The following is a 13262-nucleotide window of genomic DNA, read 5'->3' on the forward strand; positions in this document are numbered from 1 at the left end:
GAGACATCTTGGAATGGAGGGAGGTTGCCCTCAGCTTTTCTGTCCACGTAAGAGAAGTTAGACTTCTCAGATTTCATTCATTCATTCATTCATTCATTCATTCATTCATTCATAGACCATACTAGATTCTGCGAGTGCAGGATGACCAAGTGCTAATACTCCCTGCTTTCAAGAGGCTCAGGGTTGAGGGAGTGATGACAGGTCATGGAGTCTGAGAGGGGCTTTAAAGGGAACTACATGGAGCTGTAGGACTCAGTAGTCCTGGAGTCACAGAGACCTGGCTTTGACCCCAGCTCCACCACTCCCGGCTCTGTGTCCGTGGGAAGGTTATTTAACCTCAGCACACCTGCTTGCCCACTGTGACATGGGGACAGTGAGATCGCCCACGTCTCTCAGGTGCTTCTGGCTGTGAGAAACAGGGCCCTCTGCTTAGCGGACTTAGACTTCAGGCCATGTACTCGCTTCAGGCAACAAGAGGCCCAGAGGTGGGAATCCTAGGAGTCACTAACTCAGTCTTCACTCACAGCAGGGGCTGGATAGGCACCGCCACAATTCTCTCGGCACTCGGCCCTTTTCTCGCCCAGCTGCAGGCCCCCAGCACCCTCGCCTTACCCTAGCACGTCCAGGAGGGAAAGAACGGGTCGGGAGACTCCCTCCTCGTCAGGGGGAAATCTTTCCCATGGTTCCCTTTGCTGAGACACCCCCTCACATCTCAGTGGCCAGAGCTGGGCCACATGACCACACCTGGGCCAATCACTAACCAAGGGGAGTGGGATTAGCAACTAGCTCAGCCAATCATGAAGGAGCTCTAGGGTGGGGCCAAGGCTGCCCAGTGTGGGAGAGCTTCCGGGCTCCGAAGGGAAGGACCCGCGGGGTGTTGGGTGGAAAGAGCGGGTATAGACAAGCTGGAAGGTCCTTATGCATGTATGCACAGGACCGGGCGTGAGGCCCCGAGACAGGGCTTGGTATGCAGTAAGTGCTTTATTAATACTAACAGTCTTGTTTTTATTGAGATGGGCTACAAGGGGTGACTGTGACAGGCGGTGCCTTCTATGCAGTTAGCACTTAGTAAACACTCACACTCCGGGCACTAGTGCCCTGCCTGTAGCTAAGGTATGCAGTCGGGGCTTCATGCCCACTCTGGGCACTGGCACCCTCCCCTCTAGCCGTGGTACACAGTCGGCGCTCAATAAACACCCACTCTGGGCACGGGCGCCCTCCCCTCTGACTAGCCATGGGTACCCTGAAGCATCCTCAGAAATGTGCAGCAGACACTTAGCAGGCTCCCTCTGTGTTTCCGGGTGTCTAGGGAAGGAGGGAGTCCAAGTGAGGATAAATTAATTAGACGAATGTTGATTAAACACCTACTTGTGGGTGGGTTGCTTCATTAATTATAAAATGGATGGCTTAATGAGCCACAGTTGCATTCTCATGAGTGGGTTCACTGATGACTTTATTAATTAAGCACATTGTGCAGCCTCCGCTCTCTGCCAGATGCTGGGCTTGGTGCTGGGGATGTGTGATGGATGTGCCGGGCATTGCCCCTGCCTTCGTGGGGCTTGTGGCCAGGGGCGTGTCCAGTTAGCTGGAAGGCTGCCTGTGGGGTGCTGGTCCTAAAGGTCACTCCTCAGAACCTTCTAGAAGTGTGTGTCCTGCCCTAGGGCAGGCTGGACCCACTGTGGCCCACCACCTGCCTGGCTCTGTGATCTCTTCATCACGGGCTAGATGGGTCTGTCTCGCACCTGACACTGCAGTGGCAGCAGTTAGCCGTGTCATTGTGGCCCACACCACCCAGCAGGTCCTTGAACTGAGTGTGATAGGGAGTGGCCAGGCTGGCAGGGCTGTGGGAAGAGTTGGTGGTGGGGCTGGCAGGAGTGAGACAGGGACAAAGTAGGACAAGCAGAACTTGGGGCCAAGGCCAGACAGGCACGCACCCCAGAAAAGGCCAGGCAGGACTGCCCTCTGCGGAGCCCAGGTGTGGGGGCTGGGGGTGTTGGGTGGGGATGGCGTATGCGCAGTGAGGTGGGTGGAGGCCAAGGCAGCTCCGTATCCTTATTGGCTGTCTGGTTTGCAACACAAGGCAATGCAGGTCTACACAGGAAACACTTTCTTTTTAAGCTTGGTCACTTTTACTTTCCTTGCTGCTTTTCTTCCTTCTCTCCCTCAGCTATACCTGAGAGTCAGAGGTTGCAAACTCATGTGGCTTCAGGGGCCAAAGGAAATGGATGGCATGGGCCAGACAGAGCAACAGTGGGGAGTGGAGGTAGTGGCAGCCTGAATGCACCACCTCCTCTGCAGCCAGCAGTTGCTAGTGACTCAAGGCCACCTGTCTGTAACCGTTAGGGTGACTGCTTCTGATTTTGCAAGAAAAGCCCCAGACCTGGATTTTTAAAACGGAACATCTCCCAATTTTAAGAAATGGGCAGTGAACTGAAATCTTAAATGAAATTATGTGCAGACCAAATACAAGACATCTACGAGGCAGGCTCAGCCTGTGTGCCATCCCTGTGGGACCCCTGGTGTAGACCTGTTTTGGGGTATCTGGCTGGGGACCCTGGGGATGAGTCATGCAGATTTACCCAAAACCCCAGTGATCTCTGACCTGATGAGAAGTCAAAGTTTTTGGCATCCATTATACAAGTTAGTTTCTTTCTTTTTTCTTTTCTTTTCTTTTCCTTTCTTTTTTTGAGATGGAGTCTCGCTCCGTCACCCAGGTTGGAGTGCAGTGGCATGATCTTGGCTCACTGCAACCTCTGCCTTCTGAGTTCAAGCGATTCTCCTGCCTCAGCCTCCCAAGTAGCTGGGACTACAGGCATGCACCACTACACCTGACTAATTTTTGTATTTTTAGTAGAGATGGGGTCTCACTGTGTTTCCCAGGTTAGTCTTCAACTCCTGACCTCAAATGATCCACCCGTCTCAGCCTTCCAAAGTGCTGGGATGACAGGTGTGAGCCACTGTGCCCGGCCCCATTCTACAAGTTTCTATGGTGTCCTGGCTTCTCACATGTCCACTAGCAGCTGGACGGGAAAATGGCAAGGGGTCATTTCCTGTACTGTACCGTGAGGCAGTGATTAGCTACGTGTGGCTCGTCCAACTAGAGATGTGCTGTGAGTGTAAGATGCACACTGGATTTCTAAAACTTTGTGCAAAGAAAAGGGAAATATCTAATTAGTAATTTCATATGGATTCTGTGTTGAAATGACAATATTTTAGGTTTTTGAGCTAAGTAAAAATACATTATTAAAATTAGTTTCACCTTTTTTATTCTACTTCTTAAAAATGTGCTTGCTGCTAGAAAATTTAAAATGATAGATGTGGCCCGTATTATGTTTCTGTGTGATAGACTGCTCTGGATCAAGAGTCGGCAAACTATGGCCCTCGAGCCAAATCTGGCCCGTTGCTTGCTTTTGGAAATAAAGTTTTATTCATGCATGCCCATTTGTTTGCATATTGTCTGTGGCTGCTTTTGCACTGCCATGGCAGAGTTGAGTGTTTGTGACACAGGGCGTGACCCATGAGGCCTGACCTCGTTCCTGTGTGACACTTTAAGAAGTTTGCTGCCCCTGCTCCGGCTCAGTGAAGACAGGATGGTGATTATTCCCTATTTCATTAATTCTTAAGGCCTTGCACTCTAAGGTCTCAAAAAATATTTATCTCATAAAGATAAACGAATGCATGATGAGTTTTGATGATGTGCTCTAAGAATTTAGTGTCTCAGAGTGTGAGGAAGAACGTGAGTCTTCTGGAGATGGTGGTTTGGTGGAAATATGTGAGAGTTCAGTCAGCCTCTAAGTTTAATTCTGATGCTGATAGTTGGAGACAAACAGGAGTGTGTGTGAATAATGCAGATGAGTGAAACGGACGTGAGCGTATGAGGCAGTGGGGATGGCGGGGTCTGGAATGGGCTGGGGACACATCCACTAAGCCGGTGCCGCTCAGCTGTGGTCAATTATGGTTTTATGGGAATGTGGGCTAAGGGGTGTCCAAGAGTCTGCTTTTTAAAAACGAAGTAGAAAATCTACATGTTTTCATTTAAATCTCCTGATTAGGAAACAGTAGAAATTAATTTCATTGTTTCCTTAGAATAATAGTGAGCCGAACCAAACATGGTTTTAAGGTGACCTGACCAAGGGCCTGAGTAGCTTCTGCTTTCTAGAGAGGTCATTTTCAGTGAACACGAGTGCTTCCACGTCAGTTTGGTTTCTCGCTCCAAGAAAAGCGCATCCAGCAGGTCATGATTTTCCCACACGTCTCTCCACTCCACGGGCTTTCACTGAGGGCCTGCCGTGTCCCCCAGGCGCTGTGCTAGGGCCCCTGCCGTCACTGAGCAGTGTTCATTCTGACGTTCCGGTGCTGGTCACTGACTCGACAGGGCTGCCACAGGAGCAAATAAGATAACGTCCATAAAAGGGCTTCGTAACATATCATGTGGTCCATGACTCAGCTATTTTTGTTGACTGCTGTGCATAAAACTGAACTGGTGGTTGATAGAGACCCATTGGAAGATGCGGGGAAAACTGAAGGTCTTCAAGTTTGTTGCCTAAGGACGGGTGCTGAGCAGTGTCATTTTGTCCACCTTTAGACCTTCTTAAAAGCCGTGGGAGAGATCCTTCTACTGCCTGGTTGGATTGCTGTGTCAGAGGTAAGAGAAAAGAACATGGTTGGTCACGGTGGCTCATGCCTATAATCCCAGCACTTTGGGAGGCCAAGGCGGGTGGATCACTTGAGGTCAGGAGTCAAGACCAGCCTGGCCAATGTGGCAAAACCCCATCTCTACTAAAAATACAAAAATTAGCCAGGCGTGGTGGCGGGCACCTGTAGTCCTAGCTACTCCAGAGGCTGAGGCAGGAGAATTGCTTGAACCTGGGAGGCGGAGGTTGCAGTGAGCCGAGGTTGTGCCACTGCACTCCAGCCTGGGCAACAGAGTGAGACTCTGTCTCAAAAAACCAAAAAAAAAAAAAAAAAAGAGAGAGAGAGAAAAGAACATTTTGATCTTCAAAACGTATGTGCCTTGGGAACCATTTTGTCTTCCTAGAAGTGGCATAATATGGCCCAGTCACATCCACAAAAAGAATGATGTATCTCCCAGTTCTGACATCTGGGATATAAGAGCTCATTTTGAGTAGACATGCAACTGATTCAGAATGCCTTGTCCTCTAAGGCAAAAGAAATGCACGTGTGTCAGTAATGTGTTACTGTCCTAAACATGGAAGAAGGAAATGATGGTTTTTTCCCCATGAGAAATGTGTACTTGGTTCATCTTGGTCATTTCATGTAATATGTATTTTTTTTTTCTTTACCATCCCATCATTCTTGAATGATAATAGAAAGCTTTTTATGTTAAAAGTCATTGGATTTAGTAAGAAAAAGGAGAATACATGACAATATGTACTTCATGATTAAGGTGCAGAAAAAAAGCTTCTCTTGTTCTCTTTACTCAAAATAGCTAGAAAGGAGAATGAAATAATTTTTCCTATATTTCTGAAAATAACTTGATTGTACTTATTTAAAAAGAAAACAAATAAATAGTTGTGGAGAAGTTAGAAAATGCAGATAATAAAAAACAAAATAAAAATCACTTCAAATCCTAAAACTGAGATTATTAACATTCTTGTATATTTCCTTATAGTCTAGTTTTCAATTCACTTATATATGTATTCAACAGATATACTGTATATTTGACTTAATTTGTTTTTCCTTAATTATGTCAATAACACTTTCCAATGATACTAAGTATTCACCTGCAACACTGTATTAGTCAGGACAGGCCAGGGTGCACTGCAGTAACAAATAGATCCCCACATCTCAGTGGCTCAGCACAGTAGAAATTTACTTCTCTTTCATGCAAAGTCCAGAGTGAGTCAGAGGAGCCTCTTCTCCACCCAGATACTCAGGGATCCTGGCTCCATCTGTCTTCTGGTGCTGGCTTCTCAATATGTGGTTTCCAAGGTTGCCAGGCAGGGGCAGAGAAGGGTGAGGAGGACTCTTAACTGCCTTGGCCCAGAAGGGTCCCAGCCACACCACCATGATATTAAAGTGCTCATTCTCCTAAGCCCTGATAATATTTAAAAATGTTTGCCAGTTTGAGGGCAGAAGTGGCATTTTATTCTCTCACTATTAATAAGATTGCGTTAGAGTTTACATTTGATAAACTTTTGTTTGAATAATTTCAAGTGGAATGAGATTAGGTTTAACAGTGGCAAAGGGAGAAAAAAAGGCTCAAGAATGTAAGATGGATACAGTCTTACCTAGAAAACAATTCCTTTATAAAAGGTTTGACCTCTTTCATGATTTCAAGGGGACTTTGTGTCCAAAGCTGCAGGCTGGGAACACCCAGAGGACAGCCAATGGAAGATCCAGGCAGACGTATTTTGTGCATGATTTTAAATTAACTGCTTTTGAATGCAAAATATGCAAATCTGTTAAAAATATGAATAACCAGGAAACTGTCCAGACTCAGGCAGGGTCCAATATGCATTAAAGAGAACGCATGAATTGGTCTCTACCCCACAGAACTGCATGCCAGAAACACAGACTTCCATGTGCTTAACTGGGCCTGGCTGACTGAAATCAGGCCATGGGCCTAAAAGCAAATATCTAAAATTGGCCTCAGCATTCTATTTCCAGCTCATGAGGCTCTCCTGGAGTGCGTGTTTGTGGGAGAATGCTGAGGACTTAGCAGCAGGCAGCAGGCAGGTGCTTCCCCAGAAAGGCAGGAAGAGAAGCAGTGAAGGCAGAGCTCACTGGCCCAGCTCAGCAGGGCTTAAGAGAGGCCTCTCCCCTGGTGATGTGTGTCTGAGGATGAGGGCCCCCTGCTTTCTTGGGGGCAGTGTCTACCAGGATCCTCTGCTCTGGAACTCAGAAAGGAAAGAGGGCTCTTGGAGTAGAAGGCAAGCTCCTGGGAAGTCAAGGCAGCCAGAGATAGCTCTGGGTGCCGGCACCTCGGAAGCAGCCACCCTTCATGGAGAAGGGGACAGAGCTGCTGGTGTCCCCATCCCAGAGTGGACCTGGGGGCGATCAGCCCCTCCTCGTGAAGCACAGGGAGGTAGGGGGAGGGTCTGGGATGTGCTGAGGGTCCCTCTGTGAGTTCAGGGAGGAGGCAGGACCAGGAGTTGGGTCCCCTCAGTCCCCGTGTCTAAGTGTAGAAATGCAGGAGCCGGCGATGGCTGGGGTGATGGGTCCACCTGGGCTGTGTCTGTGCTCCGTGAGCTCAGTCGGGCGTGTGGCCTCCGTGTGGTCCCCTCCTGATCCATGGGAAGGGGCAGTTGTGTGACTCTTCCTCCCTCGTGGCCAACGTGGGGAAACTTGATGTTGTGTGCCTGGTGCACCTGCCTGGTGCCCTGGCTGAGTGGGGTGGATTTTCATGGCTCCCGGTGCTTGTGTTGCTGCAGGACAGCACCGTGGTACTGAGTCTCATCCACACTATTGACACCGTCATGGGCCACGTCTCCTCCAACCTGCACGGCAGCACGCCCCAGGTCACCGTGGAGGGCTCCTCTGCCATGGCAGGTAGCTGTCGCTTGTAAGGGTGAGCCACATGGCAGGGGCGGGGGCTGGAGGCTGCGTTTCACTGCCTGTCTTTTTACACCCGTAGCAGAGAGCCATGCTCTGTCTCCCTGACTGCTCTGCCTGGCGCAAACCACATTTGGAAGGAAAACCCGTGGTCAGATCAGGGCAGGTGTGTTCGGCCATGATATGCAGACGGGGCCCATAAGCTTTTCCCAGTGACTTGGGAGCCAAGCTCCTGCCCTGGGGCGATGGTCTCGGTTCAGAGCAGGAGGCAGAAGCAGCAGTGCCTGCAAGAGTCTGTGGAATAAAAGGGGCGGCCGCGGGTTTCTGGAGTCAGCTTGCTCTCACCTGGGCTCCAGGATAATTGCCACAGTTGTCTAATTGTAGAGGCAGAGGTGATGACCTTTCGATTTTAAAAGTCTTTACCAGGAGTGCATTATCGTGCTGATACTTTGCTGCAAGAGCCGAGCTGGGGAAAATGGGCTGAAGCCACAGGGGTTAGTTTAGTCGCAGTTTGTTGGCCCAGACCTCTCCCTCCGGGCCGTGTTGCCCTCGCCGGCTGCGCTTGGGGAGGAGCCGATGTCACCGCATCGCTGAGCACACCCATCCTTGCACCGGCCTTGAGAGCTGGGGGCTGTGCTGGGGCGGAGGGCGCCCCAGGTGAGGAGCCGCGCGCCCGTGGGCCGGAATGCTGAGCCTCCCCGTGGCAGTCACTGCCTGGGCTCTTCATTGCTTTATCCTTTTTTTTTTTTTTTTTTTTGAGGCCATGCTTTCTAAAGGTAATTATACTTCCCGTGGGGAGCTTGTCCTGTCCAAAAAGAAAAGCAGACGGGGTTTTGCAGTCTGATTTCCTGCAGCCTGGGAGCTCTCTGACGGGACTTCCGCTCTCTCGCTCCTTCCACCGCAGAGTTTTCCGTGGCCAAAATCCTGCCCAAGACCGTGAATTCCTCCCATTACCGCTTCCCGGTCCACGGGCAGAGCTTCATCCAGATCCCCCACGAGGCCTTCCACAGGCACGGTGAGTGTGGCTGCGCCGGACTCCCTTCCGGGGCGGCTCCCTCAAGTCTTTCTGAAGAGTCCCCAAGCTTTGCTGGGTGCCCACCGCGCCAGGGAGCTGCGGCGCTTCCCCGGGCCGCCTGCGGTGCTCCCCCGGGCCGCCTGCGGTGCTCCCCCGGGCCGCCTGCGGTGCTCCCCCGGGCCGCCTGTCCTGTCCTGCAGGAGAGGGACTCTGGGCAGCCGTTCTCAAAGCGTGTCCTCAGGCCACCCTCATGGACACACTTGAGAGGTTCCTTAGTGATGCTAATGCTGTGCCCACTCCAGGCCACTGAACTGGAATTTGGGGTGGGGTCTGGGAGCATCTCAACCTGCTCGCCTGGGGAATCGGGCCCACTGGGAAGTCATCCTGCCTACATCCTCCTAAATCGGCACACACCTGGTCAGCCCAAGATAAAAAGATGGGGCCACCTCCCCTTCCTGCTCAGGTAGCTGTGGGCCAGGTGAGGGGTTCATCCGTTCAGGAACCTGGGGTTCCACTCCTGTGCAGGCCCGAGTCGAGTCACATAATAAAAAACGAGAGGCTCAGGGGACCCCCTGCCTCTGACCAGGGAGCCCTGTTGGGAGCCCAGATGGCCCTGGCTATTTTTTGCTACAATGACCGTCACCCTCTCTGGTTCCTGGAAAAGCGAATATGACTCTGCAGACATCTCCTTCCTCTCCTGCCCTCCCTGGGGACCTCGGGCAAGCAGCGGAGAGCCTCAGATTTTTGCCCCTGCCACCCTGGCCAGAGGCCACGCCCCCTTCCCAGGGTTCTGCCTTAGGGATGGGGACCAGGACAGCCCTCATCAGACATCTCCCTCTGCAGTGGGGAGCCTGTCTCTGCACCCACCACCATCTTGATTGTCTGTGGGAAAGGTGCCCTGACTGGTTCTCTGCCCTGTCCTCAACTAGCATGATGTCAGGTGTGCCCTGCTCCTAGGGCAGAGGCAGGGATGTCCCTACCCCAGAAGCCAAGGGAAGGGCCCAGGGACGATGCCACCTTCCTCCAGCATCAGCAGGGAGGGCCCAGGGATGGTGCCGACATCCACCAGCATCTCCTGGCCGCATGATCTGCTGGGAGTGCCCTGATTTCCAATCCTGGCAGAGCCGTGGCCGAGCCATGGAGTGAAATAGCAAAAGCACATGTGACCCTGCTTCATGGCTGGATATAATGGAGGTGTGGCCAGGCGAAGGCATACAGACTTCCCAGTGGCTGCTGCCCCCTTGAAAACCTGCATTCTGCCTCACTCAGTGTTGCCCTAAATCCTCTGCGTGCGGAGGGCAGACGGGATGCACTCGTGGGGCAAGGCTGGAGGCTGGCACTGCCCCCCGTTGACTTGCAGGGGCCGTCTCCCTGCAGGGGCTCTGAGACCGTGGGATGCCCTGGGTGAGCCTGGCTTTCCCTGCAGGGGCTCTGAGACTGTGTGATGCCCTGGTTGAGCCTGGCCTTCCCTGCAGGGGCTCTGAGACCGTGGGATGCCCTGGGTGAGCCTGGCCCTCCCTGCAGGGGCTCTGAGACCGTGGGATCCCTGGGTGAGCGTGGCTCTCCCTGCAGGGGCTCTGAGACCGTGTGATGCCCTGGGTGAGCCTGGCTCTCCCTGCAGGGGCTCTGAGACCGTGGGATGCCCTGGGTGAGCCTGGCTCTCCCTGCAGGGGCTCTGAGACCGTGGGATGCCCTGGGTGAGCCTGGCTCTCCCTGCAGGGGCTCTGAGACCGTGTGATGCCCTGGGTGAGCCTGGCCCTCCCTGCAGGGGCTCTGAGACCGTGTGATGCCCTGGGTGAGCCTGGCCCTCCCTGCAGGGGCTCTGAGACCGTGGGATGCCCTGGGTGAGCCTGGCCCTCCCTGCAGGGGCTCTGAGACCGTGGGATGCCCTGGGTGAGCCTGGCTCTCCCTGCAGGGGCTCTGAGACCGTGGGATGCCCTGGGTGAGCCTGGCTGTCCCTGCAGGGGCTCTGAGACCGTGGGATCCCTGGGTGAGCGTGGCTCTCCCTGCAGGGGCTCTGAGACCGTGGGATGCCTTGGGTGAGCCTGGCTCTCCCTGCAGGGGCTGTGAGACCGTGGGATCCCTGGGTGAGCGTGGCTCTCCCTGCAGGGGCTCTGAGACCGTGGGATCCCTGGGTGAGCGTGGCTCTCCCTGCAGGGGCTCTGAGACCGTGGGATGCCCTGGGTGAGCGTGGCTCTCCCTGCAGGGGCTCTGAGACCGTGGGATGCCCTGGGTGAGCCTGGCTCTCCCTGCAGGGGCTCTGAGACCGTGGGATCCCTGGGTGAGCGTGGCTCTCCCTGCAGGGGCTCTGAGACCGTGGGATGCCCTGGGTGAGCCTGGCTCTCCCTGCAGGGGCTCTGAGACCCTGGGATACCCTGGGTGAGCCTGGCTCTCCCTGCAGGGGCTCTGAGACCGTGGGATCCCTGGGTGAGCGTGGCTCTCCCTGCAGGGGCTCTGATACCGTGGGATGCCCTGGGTGAGCCTGGCTCTCCCTGCAGGGGCTCTGAGACCGTGGGATCCCTGGGTGAGCCTGGCTCTCCCTGCAGGGGCTCTGAGACCGTGTGATGCCCTGGGTGAGCCTGGCCCTCCCTGGGGGGTTTCAGCCTCCACATGTCTGGAGCTGGCTCAGGGGATGGAGCAGGGATCCACCGTCACGCTGCTGAGTTGCCGCAGAGTCTTTGTCCTTGCAAATTCTGCCCGAGTGTCCTTCACTTCCTTCTCCCCAGAGGGTTCTTGGGAGTGAGGGGCAGCACCATGCATGGCGGGGCATGGGGCTTTGTGTTTTTCCTGCCTGTGGCCTGGAGCGCTGACAGCGCCTGCCCCTCTGCTCTCTCTGCAGCCTGGAGCACCGTCGTGGGTCTGCTGTACCACAGCATGCACTACTACCTGAACAACATCTGGCCCGCCCACACCAAGTGAGTCTCGGGGGTGCTCAGCTCAGGGGCGTGGGTGTGCGTGGGTTTGCTGGGTGGCTGGCCACAGGGATGCCTGCCCCACACGCACAACACTGTTTGAGAACTCTGGACACGAGTACCGGGCGCTTCACCGCTCGGGCAAGGAAATGTGCGGCGTTTTGAAGGCCACTTGGGAACTGCAAGGCCGGGGCCAGGCTGGTGGAGTGGAGGTCAGGAGCACGGGCCAGAAGACCCTACCCACCCGCCTGGACAGAACTGTGTGACCTTGGGCAAGGGACTTAACCTCTCTGAGCCTCAGTTTCCACTGCTGTGTAATGGAAGACCACAGACCTGTCTGTGTCAGTCATGGGCAAACACACAGATGGGCAAAGCCATTTCACATCAGCTTAAGTGGAAGGCCAGGAAACTGAGGGCTCAGGGGACTGAAAAGGGAGGAGCAGGTGGGCCTCAGTCATGGCTGGACCCGGGGACCCCGAGGATGCCGTCTAGACCTGCTCTGTCTGCCCCCTGCCTCTGCTGTCCTCCAGACAGGCCCCTCCATAGGAGCAGAGCTGGCTTCTGCAGCATCGCCTCATGTGGGTTTGGGTCCTGAGAACCCAGAAGGAGAGCAAGGAGGGTGGGGACCGTGAGGGGGGCAGCGAGGGTGGGGAGGACGAGGGAAATGAGGAGGGAGGGGAGGGGGTGCCTCTTTCCTGAGGAATGTAGTCCTAAATTTTGTGATCTGGAGGAAACACCGTCTTCTGCGTCAGATTTCTTGGGGAAAGCCTGCATGCTTACCAATTTCCTCCTAATGAAAAAAAGTGGGGGGCCCGCCACTCTTTATGTGTGATTTCCAAAATTCTTCAGGAAAGTGGTCAAAGAAAAATGCAATCTATTTTCCTCAAAAAGATGCCATCTCAGTTATTTGGGGAGATCTTTCCAAGATAGTGAATGAAAAGTTGACCCTTCCTTGGCCCCTCCTGCTGAAGTTTCCACCACGAAACTGGCCTTGCTGTGAAATGTATGAGACGTGCATTTGTGAGGTGTTGCTGTGTCTTGTGCGGCCACAGTGAGAACCTGCGTGGGAAAGCGGCATCCGTGCCACGGCCCACAACTTCACAAAGGCGGGAGGATTGCTTCCAGACGCAGGGTGCACACATTTCAGGGGCAATTCACTGTGACCACCAGAATCTGACTCCAGCCAGGTGTCAGCCAGCTCTTTCATGAAGGGCCAGCTTGTAAATCGCCTTGGCTTTCCAGAACTCTGCCCTCGCAGGGTGAAGGCAGCCAGAGACACTACGTGGGGAAACGGGGGAGTGGCTGCCTTCCAATACAGCTTTATTTACAAAACCAGGCGGCCAGCCCAAGAGCTGCAGTTTGCAGATCTTTGCCAGACCCTCCATTAGATCAGCGCTGGCAGGGATGGGCAGAGGAGAGGCTGGCGGGGCCTGCTCTGGGGAGCCCACAGCCTTGCAGATGGAAGACAGTCTGTCTCGCCTGTCCCCAGGGCCTCAGCCTTCACTCTCCCTCTGCTGTCCTCACGGACCCAGGTGTCTGCAGACAGGACACTGGAGCCCCAGGATTCAGGCCACTGTGTCCCAGAACAATGCAGCTAACTCTGACGTCCCCCTGCAAACCGAGGGCCTGGAAATTGGACAGGCAAGTCATCCCTGGTTCGTCAGCATTGACACCAGCCCCACAACAAGTTCCATGAGCAGCACATTTACGTGCTGAAGCCAAAGCAGAATTGCCGTGCAGCGATGGAACATGTTTTTCATTTGCAGTGAAGTTGGATCTTCAGCTCAGGTGAAGTTCTCTTCAGCACTTAGTGCAAAGAT

At 53.9% G+C, this 13262-nt stretch overlaps 1 protein-coding gene across 4 annotated transcripts in view; it reads left to right on the forward strand.

The window, feature by feature from the left end:
- The window catches only part of ADGRD1 (adhesion G protein-coupled receptor D1), a 188268-nt gene that overhangs the window by 40273 nt on the left and 134733 nt on the right, over nucleotides 1-13262 (forward strand). For all 4 annotated transcript variants that reach the window (XM_055096392.2, XM_063593230.1, XM_003817845.6 and 1 more), the window contains 4 exons: nucleotides 4586-4645; nucleotides 7395-7512; nucleotides 8420-8530; nucleotides 11370-11445. In XM_055096392.2, coding sequence (XP_054952367.1) covers nucleotides 4586-4645; nucleotides 7395-7512; nucleotides 8420-8530; nucleotides 11370-11445 — 365 coding nt within the window. The remainder of the gene's footprint in view (nucleotides 1-4585; nucleotides 4646-7394; nucleotides 7513-8419; nucleotides 8531-11369; nucleotides 11446-13262) is intronic.

The sequence above is a fragment of the Pan paniscus genome, chromosome 10 (assembly GCF_029289425.2).
Source record: "Pan paniscus chromosome 10, NHGRI_mPanPan1-v2.0_pri, whole genome shotgun sequence".
NCBI classification, from domain to species: Eukaryota; Metazoa; Chordata; class Mammalia; order Primates; family Hominidae; genus Pan; species Pan paniscus.